General features: G+C 39.7%; 3 protein-coding genes across 3 annotated transcripts; all 3 read right to left on the bottom strand.

Annotated features, from left to right (window-relative positions):
- Positions 1-1,159: 1,159 nt before the first annotated feature.
- On the bottom strand, positions 1,160-5,274 carry LOC123686143. Its single transcript, XM_045626135.1, has 2 exons — positions 5,107-5,274; positions 1,160-5,017 (listed from the first exon to the last, which is right to left on the bottom strand). The coding sequence occupies exons 1-2, from the start codon at positions 5,272-5,274 to the stop codon at positions 1,160-1,162; spliced, it is 4,026 nt and encodes a 1,341-aa protein (XP_045482091.1).
- Positions 5,275-8,337: 3,063 nt separating this feature from the next.
- Positions 8,338-10,641, bottom strand: LOC123686142. Its single transcript, XM_045626134.1, has one exon. The coding sequence runs from the start codon at positions 10,639-10,641 to the stop codon at positions 8,338-8,340; it is 2,304 nt and encodes a 767-aa protein (XP_045482090.1).
- Positions 10,642-10,653: 12 nt separating this feature from the next.
- LOC123686141 lies at positions 10,654-13,161 on the bottom strand. The gene has a single exon (XM_045626133.1). It carries the CDS (start codon positions 13,159-13,161, stop codon positions 10,654-10,656), a length of 2,508 nt encoding a protein of 835 aa, XP_045482089.1.
- Positions 13,162-23,507: the final 10,346 nt, after the last annotated feature.

Genomic DNA, 23,507 nt, shown 5'->3' with positions numbered 1-23,507 from the left:
GATGATTTTTCTAAACTTTTCAAAGAAATTCTCAGACCAAATGAATCTTACGGAATTTATTTTAGAGACAATAAGCTGCGTTTACCTCTCGTTAGATTTTGTAAAGAATCATTTAACTACTCTGCCAAACTTTTTATTAGCAATATCTACTTATTGGATGTAATTTGCGAGGAAAATCAAAAAGAAATTATTTCCGAATATCACGACAAAAATCATAATAGAATTTCAGAAAGTCACAAATTTTTATCAAAAAAGTATTATTGGCCGAAAATGAAAAACAAAATCACTGAAATCATAAACAAATGTGAACTATGTCTTCAGTCAAAATACGAAAGACACCCTTATAGATTGAAATTTTCTGGCCCTCTTCTTGCAAAGAGACCATTTGAAGTAATACACATCGATACTTTTTCTTTTTTTAATTCCAAATTTTGGACAATAATAGACCTCTTTTCTAAATACGCCCAGTCGTATCTCGTTAAAGATGGTACAGCATTAACAATCCTCAACAAATTACGCCATTATTTGGCACATCATAATATTCCTCAAAAAATTGTTTGTGACGAAGAAAGAGAATTTCATAATAAAACCTTTAATTGTCCGCAAAAAGGGGTTTGCGGTCAATTTCAGATGAATTTTGTTACTAATATTGAACAACCAAAAGAATTGTGAAATGCAACTTACCCCAACGGGCTGCAGAAGAAACCTAGGCGAATCACCGCTGATCTGGTTCCAAAAAGGAGGTTCCAAGGAAGGGAATTCAGGGGAATTTACCTCCCTTAAGTACCTGTGGCTTCACATGGCTGATGATAAATTCAGAGCACTTCACGAATAGTTGTTCAATATTATTTTGTTCACTAACACTATTAGATGACGATGCAGAAGATAGATGAAAATAAATTAACTAATCATGATGAATTATCAGAAGATTAATCAATTTTGTCTCTTTTGAAACTTTTCTATATTAGCACGTACGATCGATATTGAAAATCTGTTCTGATTCTCCGCTGACAGCCGATACGAAATCAGATTCTACCGGGGTCGGTCGAGAAGAAATACGACCGTAGTTCACGACTGAACATGCCGCCCGCCTTGAAGTGTCCCTTCAGTAAGATAACTGAACTGAAGAAGTGAACAGACGAAATAATTCAGGAGCAATCTACTGAGTTGGAAGAGGACACAATTTAACGACTGGTCGCCGAATTGTCCCAGACGCAGTGGCAACATCAGCAACGCGGGTTGTGGAATCAGCTCCCGGAAAAACAGATGATATACGACCGATAGACCACTTTAGAGGAGGAAGATTGTCATTTCGAATGACGACAACGGTACCTGGAAGGATAGGAGTAGATGGCTGCAACCACTTGTGACGTTGCTGCAAGGTATGCAAGTATTCCTGACGCCAGCGCTTCCAGAAGTCCTGCTGAAATCGCTGGACTAGTTGACAACGAGATAACCGGTTCACAGACACAGAACTGACATCGTTGTCAGGAGGAGCTGTTAGGGACCGGAAAACCAAGAAATACCCTGGTGTAAGGGCCTCAAAATCAGAAGGATCAGATGATGGAAGATACAGAGGACGAGAGTTGAGGATGGCTTTAACCTGAGTGCAGACGGTGAGAAACTCCTCGTAAGTGAGTTTCTGCTCGCCAATAACGCGAGTAAGATGATGTTTAGCAGATTTTACAGCGGCCTCCCACAGGCCGCCAAAGTGAGGACTGGAAGGGGGTATGAATCGCCAGTCAGTTCCGGACGACGAGGCGGCATCACAGAGACTCTGCTGATGTTGTGGAGCAGACAGTAAGCGGCCAAGGTCACGAAGGTAGTTATGAGCACCAACAAAGTTGGTCCCGTTATACGAAAAGATGACGGAAGGATGACCTCGGCGTGCAACAAAGCGCCGATAAGCAGCGATGAACGCTGGGGTTGACAGCTCAGATGCCAATTCTAGATGAACTGCTTTAGTAGAGAAGCAGATGAAGACAACCAGATATGCCTTCGTGCTAACGGCTCCGCGTAGTCGTGCACTCGTCACATAAAATGGGCCGGCGTAGTCGACACCAGTAGTTAGAAAAGCCATAGCAGATGATAGCCGCTCTGGTGGAAGATTGCCCATTGGCTGTATTAGAGGACGGGGCTTGCAAGAAAAGCATCGGTTGCACTTGCGCAGACGATTGCGTACTACATTACGTCCGTCCAATATCCAGTACCGTCGACGAATGTACGAATGAGTAGCTAAAGCACCGGCGTGCAGAAGACGATAATGGGCATCATCGATTATCAGATGAGTGAGATGATTGTCCTTCGGTAGAAGAACAGGATGTTTGTGTCGATGTGGTAATAAAGAGGCTGAAAGGCGACCTCCAACTCGAACAAGTCCATGCTCATCGCAAAGAAGGTGAAGTTTCATGATGAGTCGATGACGAGAAGATGGTTTCTGCAGCTCAGCCAGCTCCTCGGCAAAATGAACAGATTGAACCAGACGTATTAAGCAGATCTCTGCTTCCTGAAGCTCAACAGAGGTGAGAAAACCTGTGCGAGGTAAAGCTGAACCACGAGCATTCAGTATGAAACGTCGACAAAAGGCAATGACGCGCTTGAGTCGAAGATACGAAGAAAAATGGTCAATCATGGTGGGTTCACCGGAGACAACCGTCAACACTAAAGCGGAGAGCGGCTTGGATTCTTCGTCCACTTGATCAATTTGAGATGAATCAACAGAGGACAGGGGCCATAGAGAGGAATCGAGAGACAACCAAGGAGGACCGCGCCACCACAATGGGTGGTGATGAATATCTGAGGGCATCAATCCTCGAGAGGCGCAATCAACAAACAAATCCTGTATCTCAACGACTCGATTGCCCACAAATGTCTTCCACCTGTGACTCTCACCACGGATCCACGACAAGGCAACGGAAGAATCGCAAAAGGCAATGTAGTCAGCACTGAGATTCTGTAAAACGCGGGTAGACAAATGATGCATGATTTTTGCGAGAAGATGGGCACCGCAGAGTTCTAGACGAGGCAGGGACATTGCCTTACAAGGAGAAATTTTGGATTTGGCCGCTAGAAGAGACACGTGGAATCGACCGGACGATGTAGGAGTGCTTAGATAAACGACTACAGCATAGCCGGATTCAGAGGCATCACAGAAGCCGATGAAGCAATGAGCAGAAGAAGAAACGGCAGGGATGAATCGTGGTATGTGAAGCTCTGTCAAAGTGGGAAGCTGGGATTGAAACTGCAACCACCGGTTTTGAATCTCATTCGAGAGAGGTTGATCCCATTCCAGATGAAGTAGACAGAGCTGACGAAAGAAGATTTTGGCATAGAAAGTGACTGGAGTTAGCCATCTCAAAGGATCGAAGATTCTAGCCATCTGACTCAGCACGTTCCGTTTGGTGACTGTCGTTGAGTTTAAACGGACGGAATAAAAGAAGTGATCAGATGCAGGATTCCATCCAAGTCCCAGAATTTTGAGACTTGGTTCACGGTCAAGAAGAAGGGGGTCAATAGAGGAGGATTCCCTACGATGATTAGATGGGATACCGTCTAGCAGGGCAAGATGATTAGTAGCCCATTTACGCAGCTCAAAACCACCCGCCATGAGCAGGTCTTGAACCTGCTTTCGCAGTTCAAGAGCTTCAGATTCGGATGAACAGCCGGTCAAGATGTCATCGACATAAATCTCATTCAGCAAGACTTGCCTTGCCGTAGGAAATCTGAGTCCGTCGTCCGACGCTAGCTGATGAAGGGTTCTAAGTGTTAGGTAAGGAGCCGAGGAAACTCCATAGGTGACTGTGTTCAGACGATAATATTGGAGGGGTTCCCGTTTGGAGAAACACCAGACGATGCGTTGATAATCCCTCTGCTCAGGGCGTATCAGGATCTGTCGATACATCTGTCTGATATCGGCAGTAAAAACAAATTGATGTAGACGAAAACGAAGCAGAAGAGTGGAAATGTCCGCTTGCAGATTCGGGCCGGTAAGCAGAAGATCGTTTAGGGATTTGCCATCAGCAGATGCGCAAGAGGCGTTGAAAACAACTCGAATTTTAGTAGCAGGATCATCTGGACGGTGTACAGGATGATGAGGAATATAATAAGGTTCATATCGAGGATGGTCAAATGATTCAGGAACCAATTCCATGTGACCACTCGAGAGATAATCTCGCATAAACTCATGATAGGCGACACGAAGATCAGGGTTATTTTCTAGACGATGTTCTAGTCGAAAAAACTGCCCAGTCGCCACATTGACAGAGGTACCCAGACGATAAGATGAGAAGGGCAAACCAACAGTGTATCTGCCAGTGGAGTCACGAGTGACTTCAGCGCGATACAGAACTTCACACTCCTTCTCGGCAGGGGTCATAGGAAGCACGTCAGGTACTTTATCGAGTTCCCAAAAACGCCGAACGATGTTGACAAGTTTCTGATCTGAATGACGCGGGGAGCTCAGAGGGTCCGTGACGACCGGAGAACTTATTACATCAGATGATGAGATACGGGCAGAAGCATCAGAAGAATCAGTATTGTCCGAAGGAACATGGCAGGCGGCCTCTGATAGAAGGACTTTGGGCTGAGAAGGGGATGGAGAAGACACAGCAGATGATGACCCTGCTGAAAATGAAGGAAAAGTATTTTGACTAGAAGGTCGAATGCGACCATGAACAGTGGCCGGTGAAAAGGTTACGTGTTTTGTCTTCCTCCGATGGCGAACATACGGCCCATAAAGTACCCAACCTAAGGTGGTAGATAATGCACCTGGAAGCTCAGACGATAGGCACAAGGTGCCAGGAAGAACTAGATGAGGAAGCACATCCGAGCCGATCAACATTCCAATGGCACGAGGAATAAAAAAGAGTGGATAAGCCAGGCTGAGTTTCTGAAACTCAGGCCACCGGCCGTTGAATGCTTTGACAGGAAGAGGATCTATTTGGCTGTCAATAACGTAAGCTTTGATGATAAGATTGGGAGGATCCCCTTGGTGATAGAGAGTGACGTATGCGTACCCCTGAATGCGAAACTGATCCGCATTACTCAAGGTGCGAAGTTGAATGGTTTCAGGGTGGATGAATAGACGAAGCTTGGAGGCCCACTCACGGGTGATGAGGGTTTGCTGGCAGCCGGAATCCAGGAGAGCACGACCGAACACGACATTCCGCCGGTTATCAAGCCGTATCCAAGCGGTAGGCATGAGATAGTCAGGATTATTGGTCTGACGCAAAGAAGACCGCGGAGATGAAGACAGATGTTATCATCTGTCTTCATCTCCGCGGTCTTCTTTGCGTCAGAGAACAGACGGGAAGACGAAGACAGATGTTTGTTTGACAGAGTAAGACAACCGCGAGATGACCAGTGCAGTCATTCCGAACCACTTCCAGAGGAGTGGGAAGAATGAAAGGGCGGTGAAGCTGGCGAGGCTCTAGACGATACTGAACCTGCCGCCTCAGGACTCCGGCGCGACATCATCGAGATCCCGGCTAATCGAGCCCTTATTGAGGTGCCCGGAGAGGTGAAAGCACGGGTTGGCTGCTCTGATGAAACAGAGGGCGAAGAAGGACGTTCTTCCGTTGAAAGGGATTTCCTTTCAGCATGGGAAACGGAAGGGATGCAGTGGCAGCAGATGACTCGGCAGCAGATGCCAGATGGAGAATTGTATTGTGTCGTCCACAGCATGTGTGACAGCTCTGACTCGAACTGCACTTAGCGGTGGCATGGAAAGACGACATGCAATTTCTACATAGCCGCCTTTCAGTTACGAAAGCTCGTCGCTGATTAACGTTCATGGCCTTGAACTCACGACACTGGCGAACAGAATGATTCGCCGAGCAAAACACACACGCGGAAGACGACGACGGGCACGCACCAGCGCAAACAGGGCGGCGAGGATGCACACCAGAGGATGAAGGCACAGACGATGGGGAAACAGATGCTGAGCCTGCTGGAGATTGAGGTCTTAATGATCCCTTCGGCGCAATGGATGAGGTGATGGCAGTGCTTTCCAACACTCGCAACTGTCGATTGGTGAATTCGAGCAACTGAGCTAGAGAGACAGATGCTGCTTCAACAGAGATGGCAGATGCCAAGAGGTGAAACTTCTGAACGGGCGCCAGGGAATTGTTCTGATGTACTAAGGCATCGAATAGAGCGATAAATCCGGGCCATTCCTCAACCTTGCCCTGAAAGCAAGGCAGGTCAACCCGCGGAATAGGTAGCTCAGCCGATGACAATGATGGCGCCTTAACAGACGTAGATGCGGTTAGACGACCATGGGCGGCACGTACATGTAGGCAAATTTCAAAAAATGCCTCGAATTTTGATGGTGATCCGATCTGACCAGGCTCCTCTAGCTGAGAATTGAGTTGGACAACTAACTCATCAGCCTCTCTGAAAGTCTTTTCCACTTTGACCAACTCAGTCAGACACATGTTGGCCACATCGACTTCTGTGGTCAAATCCTTTATTAATTTAAGAAGAGTAAATGCCGCAGAAAATGCATTCTCGCGCTTGATGACAGATGTTGCTAAAGGGGCCTTCAATTTATCCATTGACGGCATTTTGAATTGTCGACTGACCCCGGTATGTATATCGGTATAAATTAATTCCGAAAAATCTATGAAGAACAGACGATGTGTTTATCGTTGAAGATAATGAACAGATGACGCGCGATAAGATAACCGTGTTATGAATTTTCAATAACTACCCAATTAATGAATGACAATCAAATCACGAATTCAATCAGATGAACGGAAATGACAATTAGACTGAATTTAGGGGGTTTTAAGATATTTTCCCGGGTTTCGGCACCAATAATTGTCCGCAAAAAGGGGTTTGCGGTCAATTTCAGATGAATTTTGTTACTAATATTGAACAACCAAAAAAATTGTGAAATGCAACTTACCCCAACGGGCTTGTTCACGTGGATTTTGATTGGGTGTGATCCTTGCTCATTGATAAAGAAAAATACGTATAAACTACTGAAAACTTTATTGTAAACAATAATCAATAACTGAAATCTTAGCGTAAGAAATACAGTTATAAATTACAATGTGACTGTCGTTGCTTGCTTCTTATCTTGCACTGGGGATGCAGCGTTGCCAGGCCGACAAGCCGAAAATATCGTACCGCGTGTTCAAAATTATCGTACATTATCGTACATATTATCGTATCCCACTGATTTTTATCGTACACATTCGAAATAAAGGAAATTTTTGCGAGAATATGACAATTTGTGGACAAGGATGAAAAAACAAGCAATATATCGAATAAGTAATATATTTTTTATTTAAACAAAACGGTAAATGAATAATTAATTAATTATTAGGCAAGATCAGACAACCTGCATTATCCTATTCACAGACTGTCGGTGACGGAAAAACATCCATCTTATAATTCTAATATGTACATAAGATTGTACAATGAACTTGCAAAAAATTAAAAAATTAACAATTGAACATTTGCTCCCATAACCACATATAAAATAATATGAATCTAAATAATTGAATTGATTGGAAATACAGAGATATATCTTCGTAAAAATTCTCTATAAAATAAATGTCATCAAAAAAACGATTTTCTTATATGAAATGAATATATTCAAATCTGAAATATTCAGCCACACAAATTTGTCAATGAAATTCCAGTTACAACAATTGTTTTTCACTAAACAGAATACCAAATGAGAGATAATGGTAAATGTTATATTTTCAACTGAATTTTGAACACCATCTGTTTTTAATGAGGACCCTTCGTCCCTCCGGAGTTCGGATATTCCATGATTCTTTGTATTTATTTTCAGCCGACAGTCACCAAAGAAGTTTTATGATTTTATTATGTTTAAGTAGGTTCGTTCTCCTAGATTCACGTAGAACGTAGAACCCCAATGAACAATGAATTGATTCATCGGAACATTCTTGAGTCTAGAGATTCCCAACCGTCTCGGTTAGATTTTTTAAAACTACTAAAATCTATCAAATGATTTCTTCCTACTAAAAACTTCCTGAAAATGCAATAATCTACTGAAAAATTGGATATCTACTAAATCTGGTCATACTGAGTTTCATTATATTTTGAGTATCTATGGACACTTTAGCTCAAATGATAGGTACACTGAAATTATCGTACAAAACGCTATTATCGTACATGCGGTATCGTACATAGTATTGAGCAGCAAATTATCGTACAAAACGATAATTATCGTACGAACGGCAACCCTGGGATGGGCCGCTGGTGGTCGTTATGAAAAGATGACCGCTTTGGCGTCACCCGGTCGTACCCGATTTCGTAAGGGTTCGCCCGAAGTGCCAAAGTATCCCTGGTTGCCAGGATTGACTAGCGGCTGGCGTGAACATCCCGGCCCCCTTGAAAGTCTTGACTTTCGAAATCGATTGGTAACGGGCAAATCTTGGTCACAGATCTTCGATATTCTCCATTCATAGTTCGTACTGATACAACTCGGATCTGACCATCTTGCCCTGGAAAAACCTCAATTATACGTCCTAATGGCCATTTAAGGGGCGGGGTCTTCTCGTCCTTAATCAGCACCATTCTACCCATAAGGAGTTGTTCATTTGCTGCAGTCTTCCCTTTCCATTTGGTACGTTGGTGTAGAGTTGTTAGATACTCCTTCTTCCAACGTGCCCAGAAGTGCTGTAACATTTGCTGCAACATCTTATATTTGGTGAGTTTATTCATTTGGATTGCGGTGACATCGACCTGAGGGATGCTTGTTAAAGCATCGCCGATCAGAAAGTGAGCTGGGGTGAGGGCAACAAGGTCGGTAGGTTCAGAGGAAATTGGGATAAGAGGTCGTGAATTCAGGGCGGCTTCTATCTGCATCAGAACAGTACTTAATTCTTCATAAGTCAAACTGACGTTACCGACTACTCGAGCTAAGTGAAATTTCGCAGACTTCACCGCCGCTTCATAAAGACCACCAAAATGTGGTGATCGTGCTGGTGCAAAGTGCCACCTTACGTGATTTTCTAAAAAATATTTATTTATCTGCTCATTGTGAGGAGCCTCAGAAAAAAGGGCATATATCTCCTTCAACTCATTATTGGCACCAACAAAGTTAGTGCCGTTATCCGAATAAACGTCCGTGCACAATCCTCGTCTGGATACAAACCGCTTGAATGCGTTTAAGAAACTCTCTGTTGTGAGATCGCCCACTAACTCTATATGTACCGCCTTTGTGGAAAAACAGACAAAGATACATATGTATGCCTTAACTAGCCTCCGATTTCTCAGTCTTCCATCCTTAATTAAAAATGGTCCTGCGAAATCAGTGCCAGATATCAGAAATGGTCTGCAGGGTGTCACCCTACTCGCTGGCAATTCTGCCATCTGTTGCGTTATAAATTTTGGCTTGAATCGAAAGCATGTGACACATTTATTCAAGATCTTTTTGACAGTTGATTTTCCTTTAATGATCCAAAACCGTTGCCTGATTGCCGTAAGAGTAGTTTGTCCTCCAGCGTGTAAGTGGCGTTTATGTTCATAAATGATCAGTATGTTGGTGAAATGATGATTATGTGGCAATAAAATCGAAAATTTGGTATCATATGCCAATGTAGCTCTAGCAATTCTACTTCCCATTCTGAGAATTCCCTGGTCGTCTATGAATGGATTCATTGCAAGAATGCTACTGGACGCCTTAAGAGGTTTGCTACCCTTAAGAGCATTTAGTTCATCCGAGAACGCGTGAAGTTGAACCATTTTAACTATTACAGTCAAGGACTGATCTAATTCTTCTACATTCAATTTATCTGTTTGAGATCTAGCTTTATTTCTGCAATTGAACGCAAATCTTAATATATACGCCACAATATTAATCAATTTGGACATTGATGAGTATTTTTTGATCAAGTCGAAGTGATCATCTATATGCGATAGAGAACATACTTGGAACTCAGGCAATTTCTTTCTTTCGGGTAAAGAATCAGGTCTCAACGTAATAATAGATTTAGGCCAATAATATTGATCTTCAACTAGCCAAGTTGGTCCAGACCACCACAGGTCGCAAGTTTTCAAATTATCTGGATCCAAACCCCTGGAAATCACATCTGCAGGATTATCCTCACCTTTTACGTGTCTCCAACCTTCACGATCAGTAAGTTGTTGGATTTCCGCGACGCGATTAGCAACAAAAGTCTGCCAATTGGTAGACTCTGATCGAATCCAGTGTAATACTATGCTGGAATCAGTCCAATAGAATTTGGAGTTCAATTCAATTTTCAAGGCATCTACTGCCTTACTAACTAGTCGCGCGAGCAAAAGGGCTCCACTGAGCTCCAAACGAGGTAAAGTTAAAACCTTGAGCGGCGCGACTCTCGATTTTGCGCAAAGTAATCTGCACCCCCGATTTCCCAACTCGTCCTCTGACAACAAATAAATGCACGCCCCATAGGCTTTCTGAGATGCGTCACAGAATGAATGCATGCTTATTGATATGCAATTGCGAAGAACAGCTTGTCTAGGAACGTAACACTGACCCAAGTCCGCTAGATGATCCCTGAAAGATTTAAACTTCGATTCTAAGATTGGTGGTACAGGATCATCCCATCCAATATTTGAATGCCACAACTCCTGTAAAATTATTTTCGCCTTTATTGATACTGGTCCAACTAACCCCATAGGATCAAAAATTTATGCTATGGTGGATAAAATTGTTCGTTTATTGACGTTCTTGTTACATTTTAAATTGATCTTATAATGCAAGGTATCTGAATCAGACTGCCATTGAACGCCTAAGGTTTTATGGCTGGCATCCTTCGCAATAAAATGTTCAGATCCTTGATTTTTCTCACGATCGCTTTCAAGTATGGACATGTCGTTACTAGCCCATTTTCTCAAATTGAACCCATGTGCACTCAACATGCTTGAAATTTCGTGTTTCAATGTGATTGATTCGTGGACTGTATTGGCTCCGGTGATCAAATCATCGACATAGAAGTCTGAGAGGACAACCTCTGCGGACTCCGGAAAAGATTCGCGTTTTTCGAAAGCGCATTCATGTAGGCATCTGGTAGCAATGAAACTAGCAGGACTTGTGCCATACGTTAGTGTATTGAGACGGTAATGGGAAATCGGTTGGCTGGAATTAAATCGCGAAACTATACGCTGAAGGTCCTTTTGCGATTCCCAGACCTCGATCATCCGATACATTTTCTCGATATCAGCGATCATGACAAAATTATGTTTTCTGAATCTGAGAAGAATGCTGAATATATCTTCCTGTATACATGGACCTGCTAATAACACGTTGTTCAGAGATACTCCATTACCACTTTTCGCGCTGGCATCGAAAACAACCCTCAATTTCGTCGTAATACTGTCCTCCTTTAGGACACCATGATGTGGCATATAAAATATCATCTGTTCAATTTGATCCCCAATTTGTGATTCAGTCAACTCAGACATATGTCCCAACAATAGGTACTCTGTCATGAAATCGTGATATCTCCTATGCAATTCTGGGTCTCTGTTCAATTTTCTTTCCAACGCATAAAATCGGGAAATCGCCGTGTCCAATGAATTGCCCAACCTCAGACCTGAATTTACCATAGGAAGCTGAACTACATATCGGCCTGATTCGTTTGTGTTTGAAGTTTCCCTGAATATGCGTTCACATTCAGATTCCTTACGAACTGATGGAATTTCCACGTCTTCAATATGCCAAAATTGTTCTAGTATGTTCTGAACAGCTTGATTAGAAGACAAGTTACAATGCCTTGTCTGTTTTGGATCATGAAATAAAATCGGACCTGACAAAATCCACCCTAGCCTCGACTTCACCAGGGTAGGCTTACCAGTACCCAACTTTATTCTTCCTATTTCTAATAAATCATGATATATTTCCGCGCCAATTAATACGTCTATCTGATTTGAAACATTGAAGGTAGGATCGGCTAATGTTACCGATTCAGGAATTTCTAATTTACTGGCATCAAATGAGACCGTGGGAATACATTCCGTGATTTTGTTAACTACTAAAAATGATAATTTTACTGAAAAATTACTTGTTGAAGATTTTATTGTGGCTGTTGTTCTCAGGCATGCATTAGATGTAGCACTCTTTAAACCAATGACCTTTATATCATCTTTCCTTACAGGTAAATTCAATCTCGAGCATAGTTCTCTCGTCATAAAGTTGCTCTGTGAGCCTGCATCTAAAATGACTCTAGCGTTTTCAAAGTTTCCGCTATTGCCAATAACATTGACAATCGCTGTAGACAAAAGAACGTATGGTTCTTTTCCCACTTGTCTCGATTCCGAATGCATCGCAATTGAGACTGATTCGGTTGTTGCACCCTGTAATCGTGACGAAGGTGCCACGAATGATAACATGTTCAAGCTAGCTTGTTCAGTGGTGCCATTAGCAACATAAGTGTTTGAATTTTCGGTTTTCTCGAAATGAAGTAGCGAATTGTGTTTTTTATTGCACTTTCTACAACCGCTTGACTTGCAATCTGACAATTTATGACCCTTTCTTAGGCAATTAATGCATAATCCTAATTTTGCGGCTTCATTGTAGCGAGATTTTTCTGACAAATCAAGGAATTTTTTACAAGTGTATAAATAATGTGCACCCTTGCAAAGAAAGCATGAAAGGTTTTGGGAAAAATGCGCTAATGTTTTTTCTTGTGGCCTGACCGAAATTTTTCTATTTGACTCAATTGATTCTAGAAAATGACACCTTTCCGTAAGAAATTGCATGAGTTCTTTAATTGTTGGCTGAGTAAGTTTGGATGATTCTCTATTCCATTCTTTTTGCGTGTTTATATCTAATTTAGATGATACAAGATATACCAATAAAGTACTCCACTGATCAGTAGGTTCACCTAAGTTATTCAATGCTCTGATATTCTTCTGAAAGTCATCTACCAATCTTTGTAAATTGGAAGATGCTTCTTTTGAAATTGTTGGTAATTCAAAAATTGCTCTAACATGAGTATGACAAATCAACTTTCTGTTCTCAAACCTGTCTTGTAAAAGTTTCCATGCAACATTATAATTACTATCCGTGGCCTCTAAATCTGCTATCACCTCTGAGGCAACTCCTGTGACCGATAATTTAAGATAAAAGAACTTTTGTACGTTTGCTAAAGTTTTATTTTTATCAATTAAAGCGTCAAAAGCATCCTTGAAGGCCATCCATTTGTCGTACCTTCCATCAGTGTTTATATTAGAGTTGACAGAGCGGTGTAAACAAAATGTCTAAGGTCCAAATAAATCCTGATTTAACATGCGGAAAGTGCTCAAGGGAAGTAAAAACGTTTGTGAACTGTGCGAAATGTAGTCGAAAATACCACCATAGTTGCATTCTAAAAATAAAAGGAACTTATGTAAACTCTGAAGGAGCAGTGATTTGTTGTGAAAACATAACCAAAAAGCAAATCTGTCATTGTGATCAAAAAGATGCAGAAATTGAAAAGTTGAAGATTAGATTAACAAACTTGAATGAATCTCTCTATGAAAAGTCGTTAAAAGAATTATGTTGTGAGGAAATGAACACGAGTAAAATAGGAGAAAACGATGATAGTAAACAATCAGAGGAAGAATCTAAATACCTTAATTTAATCATCGAACAGAAAGATATCCTGATCACCGAACTGAGTGACAAGATTTCCATATTAAAAAAACAAGTAGACCTTTTGGAAAAATTTGACTCTTATAGAAAAAATTCTATTCAATCCAATGGAGCGAGAATAAACAAATCACCGCTTCCATCGGGACAAGTGACATCAGCGAACACAATTTCAAGTCAGGGGACAATGTGGAAGAAACCTGTATCCTTTAAAAACAAACGAGGTACAAATGAATCGGAAGACATCTGTTCGCTATCAGTCAATAAAATATCAAATCAAAAGAATGAAGGTAGTATCAGCCAAGAAGAATCGACAGATGGCACTAAAATCGTTCCACTCAGAAAACCAACAAAGGACAAGCAGAACCTCCCCAAATTCATAAAAGGAACGAGACAAACACAAACCGACCCTGATGCTTTCTCCGGTACTGAGCAGAGAATATGGGTTCACGTTGGCAGGGTGCAGTTGCATACTACGGAAGAAGCAATAAAAAAACATCTTGAATTAGTGTTTCCAGGACGCAACTTTATTATCGAAAGACTCAGTGCAAGACAAGATGCAAAAAGCCTGTCCTTCAAAATAGGTGGGGACTTTGATCTGAAAGAGAAGTTATGCATGAGCGAGAATTGGCCGAATGGTGTAACCATCAGACGTTTCACATTTTTTCGAGGGAGTAGCGCATCCACCAGATGAAACCCTGTTGTCACGATACCTGACTTTGACGAACTTGAATATTCAGTCGTTGCGAAATAAAATTGAAATCTTTTCAGACTTCCTGCACGAACAAAAAGTAGATATAGCAGCGCTCTCTGAACATTGGCTATCGCAGGACTTGATTGAAAGGATTTATATACCTGGATACAATATCGCCGGTAAGTTCTGTCGAACATCATCTTGTCATGGTGGGGCAGCAATAATAGTAAGAGATGATTTACAGTACAAAGAACTTCTGGATCTATCACGTCTAGCTGTAGAAAAGGTGACGGAAATAGCAGCTGTGCGATTTCCTAAACTTAGACTGACTCTAATACAGATCTATAGGCCACCATCGTCTGATATTGACTATTTTTTTTCTGTTCTGAATGAAGTACTTGAAAACTGCTACAATAATTACTCCGAAGATAGAATTATATTCTCGGGAGATTTTAATATAGACCTCATAAAGCCGTCGAGGGACAGAAATAAACTAATAAGTATATTTGAGACTTTTAATATGAAGTACATTTTTGAACTTCCCTCCAGAGAAAACAGCTGCTCAAGTACATGTATCGACAATATGTTCACAAACGTCTCAAAGGAGGTATGCCAACACGTCACTTGTGAACCACACTTGTCGGACCATCGCGCACAAATCTTGAAGATTCCTGAGATTGGTGAATCTGAAAAACAAAATGAGTATAGGATCGTTAGACCAATAAATGGGAAAAATACTCACCGTTTCATTCGCTCGGTTATGGCTGTAGATTGGGAGCATTTACACGCCGATGATGCTGAAGTTTATTTTGATAATTTCCATGAAGAAATTGTGAAAATTTATGAACGATCCTTCCCTGAAAAACAAGTGGTCATAGTCAGAAAGAAGAACTATAAAAAAACAAAGGAAATTCAAGAGTTAAAAAATAGAATGGATGCCATGGAAACCATTATGAAAATAAAAAACGACGCCGAAAGCAGAAATGCATATATCCAGCTCAGAAAGAGATTGAGGGAATTGATAACACAGAACGTCAGGAAAAGGAATGCCAATAGAATCCAAAGGGCTTGTGATAAATATAAAACAATATGGAGCATAATACGTAAAGAAACCAATAAAAAACTAAAACCAGTAGCTGTTGAAGAAAACATAACCGCAGAAGCTTTGAACCATTTTTTTGCATCCATCGGAAGTCGGGCGAAAGATGGAGTTTCAACACAAATGAGTTCTCCGAACGAATCCCTCCAAAAAATCGGTTCAAAAACATTTAAATCTATGTACCTGGCTCCAGTCACAGAAGAAGAGATGGAAAAAATAGTTTTGAGCTTGAAAAATAAAAATAGCAAAGACATATATGGTATGTCAGTTACAATAATGAAAAAGATCATCACATATATAAAGGCACCTTTGAGTAAAATTTTTAACGCGTGTATAGAACGAGAAGTTTTTCCTGATAAACTAAAAATTGCCCTAATAACCCCCATTTTTAAAAAAGGGGATTCGTCTGAGTGTGGAAATTACAGGCCGATATCTATACTACCGATGTTCTCAAAGGTATTCGAACTTGTATTGAAGAATAGACTGGTGGACTTCATTGCGAAGGAGAATATTCTGCATGAGGCGCAACATGGTTTTCGACGTGGGAAGTCTACGGTCACCGCAATGATTGATGTGTTGGAGGTTGTTCTGGAGGCTTTCAACCGCGGAGAGATTGTGGAGTTGGCATGCCTGGATCTGAGCAAGGCTTTCGACAGTGTTTGTCATGAATCTCTGCTCCAAAAATTACAGAGTTGCGGCATCAGGGGAAAGGCTTATGCAATATTCAAGTCTTTTCTGACAAATAGATTTCAGGCCACCAAATGGGGAAATAACATCTCGCGAGTGTTGGAGTTGAAGGTTGGTGTACCGCAAGGCTCTATATTAGGGCCTATATTGTTCATACTCTATATGAACGACATTTATGACAACGTCGCAACCGAAAGAATAATTTGCTATGCGGACGATACTGGACTAATGAACAGATCAAAGTCAAGGGAAGATCTAGAAGACAGAACAGATAGGGCGATAATTTCTGCCAAAAACTGGTTCCAAGTAAACGGTCTACAAATGAATGAGGAGAAAACACAAAAGATAATTTTTCACAACAACGCTCGTGATAGTTGTTCATTGACTTACCTTGGTCTTGAATTCCAGTCATCTCTTAGTTGGGGATTACACATAGATAACTTGTGTAACAAAATTGTCAACCGCGATATTCATGATAAGGCGGGTGAAGCAGATATCAGATTTGGAGACGGCAAGACTCACATATTTTTCTAGTTTCTATAGTCAGGCCCTATATGGAATAATAATTTGGGGACAGTGCAGCGATGCTTCAAGAGTCCTGCTACAACAAAAGAAGGCCATTCGAGTACTTTTCAGTATGAAAAGTACAGAAAGCTGTCGGGAGGTATTTAAAAGGGAGGGCTTGCTCACCATAACATCTGCCTATATACTTGCCTCAGTGAGCTATGTGCACCAACATCTGAAGCAGTATCCAGCGGGCTCAAATTACCATGAATATAACACTCGAGGAAAAAGCTCACTGGTGATACCTCACTCCAGGATAAAGAGGACCCAACAAGGTCCAAACTACACTGCGGTTAAACTTTACAATAGACTCCCTCCAGAATTTAAAACGCTTCCATTCGCTCAATTTAAAGGGAAGGTGAAAAATTTGTTACTCAAGGAAACAATTTACGACTTGAGAGAATTTTTTATCTTGTAATGTAATGAAATAGTTTGTATAAAATACGTCCTATGTTATATACATATTTGTAAATTTCTGCTGTTGTGACTTACCATGTAATATTGATGGTGCATTTTTATGCTTGTATCTCTACATGTCATAAATAAATAGTAATAGTAATAGTAAATTTTGGTAAGTTAATGGAAGGTAGCTGTACACTTGAAGAGTGTACAGCGTTGAAAGCAGAATTGCCCGAACTACACTGCATTCGAGAATTGTGCAAGGTCGCTGCATCAGCTAAAATGCCCTTAGCGCGAGATACGACTTCGAAATACGTATCTTCAAATTCAGCCCTATATTCTTCTTGTTTTTCAGAATCGTCAATGAACTCGATCTTAGTTTGAACGTCGTCAAATTCCGTTCAAACGCATTCAATTTTCTCTAATCTATCCTGTAATTCAGGTACTGCGGAATTTGCTCTACTTAGAAATGACGTGAATCTTGTAATTTGCCCTTTTATCTTACCACGTCTCGCAACGAGAGCTCTTAATCCATCGGCTGCCACTGATTCTTCGGCATTCGACATGATTATGTGAAGGAATAAACGAAACTACTATGAAAACTGCACTATCAAATAGCTCGAATATAATAAATGATGATCGGAAAGATAAAACGATATTAAATTGTTCTGATGCAATGATAAGAAGTAAGGTGATATGGAAAGGAATATAGGACTCACTCTGATACTTTTGTAGACTCCCTGTTTACTTGAAACTCCTTTGTTCGATGCTCTGCTTGAATCCGTCTCGAAGTTTGACCAAATTATGTTCACGTGGATTTTGATTGGGTGTGATCCTTGCTCATTGATAAATAAAAATACGTATAAACTACTGAAAACTTTATTGTAAACAATAATCAATAACTGAAATCTTAGCGTAAGAAATACAGTTATAAATTACAATGTGACTGTCGTTGCTTGCTTCTTATCTTGCACTGGGGCAGTGCTACCAACCCACTGAGCTCAAATAAAGGTAGATAGAGGTTCGAAATTTAGGTAGATGTTGCCAAATTTAGGTAGATTATTTTTTCTTTTTTTTTAGGAGTTTCGAAAGAACTGAGTCCATAGAATTATACTTTATTAATGATAAATATTGATGAATTAATAAAAAATATAAGAATTTACATAATAAAAAAAAATTTGAAAAACAAAGAAATATATTTATGTAATGATTTAAAATAATGATAATTTTTCGCAATCACTCTTATAGGTCTGGTTGCTTTTCTTCGGTAATGGACCACGACTTTTTTCTTCGCCTCCACTATCACTGGCACTCATATTTTCGATAAATTCAGCAAAAAACTTACCTACCTATACAAAAGGACACCTTTTCTGTTTCGTCAAAATCGCAATATCCCGATTCTGCAATTCTACTAAAACAGCCTACTTTAAAGAAAGTTGTTTTCTTTACTACTTGAACACGAAAGAATAAATAGTCTTTCAAATATTTCATTTCAACAGATGTGGATAATTTGCAAGAAAACGCTTGTTGTCCAAAAACTTTTATTATTTTAACACCCAAAAGGGTCTTTTATTGCTTCCCGACAGCAGCCATCGATGCATTCAGAGGGTCTCATCTTATTCCTTTCGACGATCTTATTTTATTCTGTTTTTTTTTAAGCATAAGGATCGATTCAATTAATCTGCGAGCAATACGAACCTATCTATGTTTCCTACGTACATGCAACCATATTTTCTATCGCTATTTTTCTATCAAGCAAGTGCGTATTGAGGCGCAGCCATCGTTATTTATTAGTTTATTGCCCATTTCGGTCCTTTCTTTGCATCTGTAAGTTTCTGAAACTCCGCCGCTGATATCCGGAGATCTTCGTATCCAATGGCGTGCGTAAAAACTAAGATGTGAAAGCGTTAATAAGGAATAAATTTTTTCATAGTCACGTTACTGGTAAAACGGTTTGTCGTTGATCTAAAACCGTAAAGTTCGCGCGGAGCTGAATTAAGGTAGATCGAGCTCAAAAAAGGGTAGATAGGTAGAATAGTTCGAATTTAGGTAGATCAACCTAAATTTAGGTAGGGTTGGCAGCACTGCACTGGGGATGGGCCGCTGGTGGTCGTTATGAAAAGATGGCCGCTTTGGCGTCACCCGGTCGTACCAATACCTCCTAGAAAACAAGGCCACGGTACTCGACCCGAAAATCTTGTGACGTCAACCATCCCAGGTCATTTTAATATTTAGGGCTCGGGTTTAGGGACGCTTCTTATATCCCAGTCGACACAACTGAACCGTGATATTCACTTGTTTTGTTAGTTTTTCAACACTTGTTAGCAAGGTTATTCAACCTGTTGTGAAATTTGTGTGAATAATTAGTGTTCAGTGATATTGGACTGTACTTTTAAGTACTACCTGTGTTGAGAAAATGCCTTATATGTGTTGTGTTCCTGGGTGCAGGGGAAATTACAAAAATGGACCGAAAGTGCACGCTTTTAAGTTCCCTACGAATACATACTCATGCAGCCCTTAGTCATACAGTATATGGAATGACAGAGGTATTGAAATATTGTTTTTCTGAATTGAACATGAAATACGTTTTATTGGGAAAATTTCAGACTGACGAATTGGAAAGTAGATTCGGTAAATATCGTCAACTCGCCGGTGGACAGTACCACATTTCAATACGACAATTGTATGAATCCGAAAAAAGGCTAAGAGTTCAGTCACTTCTCACGTTAAAATCACGAACATTCGGTAATATTGATATCAAAAAGTTTTATGAAAATATTGATTTCACCGACCAGAACCAAGAATATAATACATTCAATCCGAATCTCATTGTAGAAGAGAGCGACATAGATAATATTAAGGAAGACATGCCTGTGATTACTTATTTAGCAGGTTATTGTTGTTATATTGTTCTGAGGAAAATTCAGTGTGAAAGATGTAAGCTTATTGTTGAAGATAATTACTGTCTCATTACTAATCTAAGTCGAGGACGATTGCTTTATCCTCAAGATTCTGTTATACAAATAGTTTTATATTCATATTTAATTTTCAATAAAATAATTCAAGAATTCGAAGAGACATTCCTTAGTATTCATAATAAGCGAACATGTCTCATTCAATTTATTTCGAAATATATTATTCAGAATGAAATGTTGCCAGAAATTCATTGCGAAATTCATTCCGGTGAATTGATAGCTAATATAGTGATAACATGCACTACAAATACTCTTTTGAAGAACTACTGCGGAAAAACTAATGATCGTCTAGTTAAAACATTCAATAAAAGAAAAGCGAAGACATTTGATACTCAATAATCACTTGTGATAATAGTTCTCCCAGTAAACATTCACAAAGATATTGAGTCAATTTTTCTCCAAGAAAATTCAGTACGTGATTTTGTAGATATAATCTTGATATAATGCTTAGAATTTCAGCTTATCTAGTGATTACTCCTACTGGCAAGGATTTTTCGAATCATTTTTGTGGATAGTGTCATTTTCATCTAAGTTCATCATTTGAATATAATTCAAATGAATCATTTGTTTCCCAATTATATCATTATTATCCCTTATGGAAGATATCAATATTATCGAATTTTCGTTATTTCAATACTTTCGAATTCCACTTTCGAGATATTTCAATGTTTTCATACATATACATATACATAGGTATCATATTGATTATCCAGTTTTATTGATAATAAATTGGTTTTTTCTTTGAAACTTGGTTTTTTCCATAATAAAAACGAATGGGATGCGATGAAAGGCTCAGTTGACGACTGGCATCCTCTTTAAACAAAAAGCCTTCCAAATATAATTCATATAATTGTGAAACGAGTCACAAGCCGAACGCTCACAGTTCAGTCGACTATGCCCTGGGTATGCTTACGTCACAAGAGAGCACCCAGGCCTTGTAGTCTAGGAGGTATTGGTCGTACCCGATTTCGTAAGGGTTCGCCCGAAGTGCCAAAGTATCCCTGGTTGCCAGGATTGACTAGCGGCTGGCGTGAACAGGGCTGCAGAAGAAACCTAGGCGAATCACCGCTAATCTGGTTCCAAAAAGGAGGTTCCAAGGAAGGGAATTCAGGGGAATTTACCTCCCTTAATTACCTGTGGCTTCACCTGGCTGATGATAAATTCAGGGCACTTCACGAATAGTTGTTCAATATTATTTTGTTCACTAACACTATTAGATGACGATGCAGAAGATAGATGAAAATAAATTAACTAATTATGATGAATTATCAGAAGATTAATCAATTTTGTCTCTTTTGAAACTTTTCTATATTAGCACGTACGATCGATATTGAAAATCTGTTCTGATTCTCCGCTGACAGCCGATACGAAATCAGATTCTACCGGGGTCGGTCGAGAAGAAATACGACCGTAGTTCACGACTGAACAACCTTTTTAGAGTATTGTAAGTTGAATAAATTGATTTACACTTTACTACTGTGAATAACCCAAGTTCAAACTCTCCTATTGAGAGATTTCATTCAACACTATTAGAAAAACTCAGAATTTTGAAATTGAAAAATCCAAATGAAAATCCTTCAAATCTTATGATCACTGCAACTTTGATCTATAATCAATCATTACATTCAACGACCGGATATTCTCCATTTCATTTACTTTACGACAAATTACCAGAATTTGACTTGAACATGACAGTTTACGAGCAATACAACGAAAAAAGAAAGAAAGAAATATTACCATTTTTTGACCATATTTACGAACGGAATAAAGAAAAAGGGCAGAAAAATTTGAATAGAATAAATGAGAATAGAAACGATCGCCCAAATCTAGCACAAAGAGAAGTCTACGTTGAAAGAAAGAGACCCAGAAAAACTGACCCGCCTTTTGAAAAAGTTACAGTTGAACGACAACAACAAAATAAAATTAGTGGTTTAACTCAAAAATCTAGAGAAACCACAGCTCATATCAAAAAAGTCAAACGACTAAGAAAAAATGTTTGTTCTTTTCAAGATACCAATCATCCTCCTGATACAGACCCAAATCAACCAGGCCCTTCAGGTCAACAAAATAATCAGTAATGGATACTTTGAAGAACCCTTAAGAGTCTGTTTACACCACACTGCTTGGGAAGCAGAGGGGTCGCAACGTAAAGGGGCAAGAGCGGGTGGGCGTCGATTATCGTGGTAAAAATATCGTGAACGTATTAGACCCTCAGCCCAGAGAGAATGAATTTGTAACGCATTGGGATGATCTCGTTTCTTTCTCGTGTTCTACTAGTGCGTGTCGGAATTTGCGGCCGCATTTTTGACATTTTGATGAAATGAAATGATTGTCAAATGGTCACCTATGATTATGGTTGTAAAGACGGTTTCTTTATAATAAGAGCTAAGAGTTGAGAAATACGAACTCTATTTTAGGTTTCGAAAAAGACTCTCTACTTTCCATAATTACTTGATATCGAATTGAGAATCCAAATACGCTTTGATATACCATTATCCTCATTTCTTGAATTGTAAAAATCCTTATGAATTAAATGGCGTGAATTTTGAAATATCTAATCCAAAATTTCATTGAGAATGTTGATGAACTCATTTCATAAATATCTACAATTTTGAGGAATAGTACTTTGTTATAATCTTCTTCTTCTTCAAGTGCCATATCCGCGGCGGATGTCGGCAACCATCATAGCTATTAGTTACGCTATTTGTTATAATAATAAAAAAAAATAAGCTTGGTTCATAATGATATATTTCAAATGGCCTTTTTTTTTTCTTCAATTTTGCTGAAGATCTAGTTTGTATTGGGGATTCCTAATAAAATTTTTCTTCGAAAAACTTTTCATCGATGTTGACTTCGATAAATAAAAAGTCCTTCAAAGTCCATACGACAAAAGCATTTTTTCATTTGATGCTCACATTCTTGAATTACATCATGTGAGTTTTCATCTGTGATCAGTACTACAGTGTGCAGTAAGAAATAAATACCCTTTGATGAGTCTGGAGAGTATTAATTAACCATTCCTTCAACTGTATAACGATTGACCGAACCTACCCTAGCTGGGTACATCACAACGTTTTAACTTAGCATACTAATCAATGATGGTTGATTCTCCTGCTGCAAACCACGGAAACTCTTCATCAAGCCAAGATTTTGCTTCAACTGTATTTTTCCCCTCAAAAAGCAATATTTTATCAGCACACGGAATTGTTTTTTTTTCATCTTTTTTTCAAAAAACAAAGGTAGCTACACCCACAACACAATATCTCACAAAGTAATGGTCGGACTGCTGCCAAATTTTGACATGTATCGTTTGAAGGTCGGTACTAACTAAAATCATATGGATTTAATACTAGCACCGCCATTTGTGCATTAGACCGGGGACTTTTTAATTGGTCTAATAGCAACGGTTTGAAGGTTTGTGCGATATTTCTCGAAGAAATTACATGAATTTGAACAAGATTGCAAAAGCCCCCAAACGTCAAAGCTTCTCTGATT

Source organism: Harmonia axyridis, chromosome X (assembly GCF_914767665.1).
Source record: "Harmonia axyridis chromosome X, icHarAxyr1.1, whole genome shotgun sequence".
In the NCBI taxonomy this organism is placed as follows: Eukaryota; Metazoa; Arthropoda; class Insecta; order Coleoptera; family Coccinellidae; genus Harmonia; species Harmonia axyridis.
Note: the sequence above shows the minus strand (reverse complement) of the source record. Positions and strands in the feature narration are given on the sequence as shown.

Coding starts and splice junctions, on each gene's coding strand:
- LOC123686141 (XM_045626133.1), bottom strand. CDS start 13,161: ATGGCCTTCAAGGATGCTTTTGACGCTTTAATTGATAAAAATAAAACT.
- LOC123686143 (XM_045626135.1), bottom strand. CDS start 5,274: ATGAAGACAGATGATAACATCTGTCTTCATCTCCGCGGTCTTCTTTGC. Junction 5,018..5,106: donor CCAGCAAACCCTCATCACCC/GTGAGTGGGCCT, acceptor TTTCGCATTCAG/GGGTACGCATACGTCACTCT.
- LOC123686142 (XM_045626134.1), bottom strand. CDS start 10,641: ATGGGGTTAGTTGGACCAGTATCAATAAAGGCGAAAATAATTTTACAG.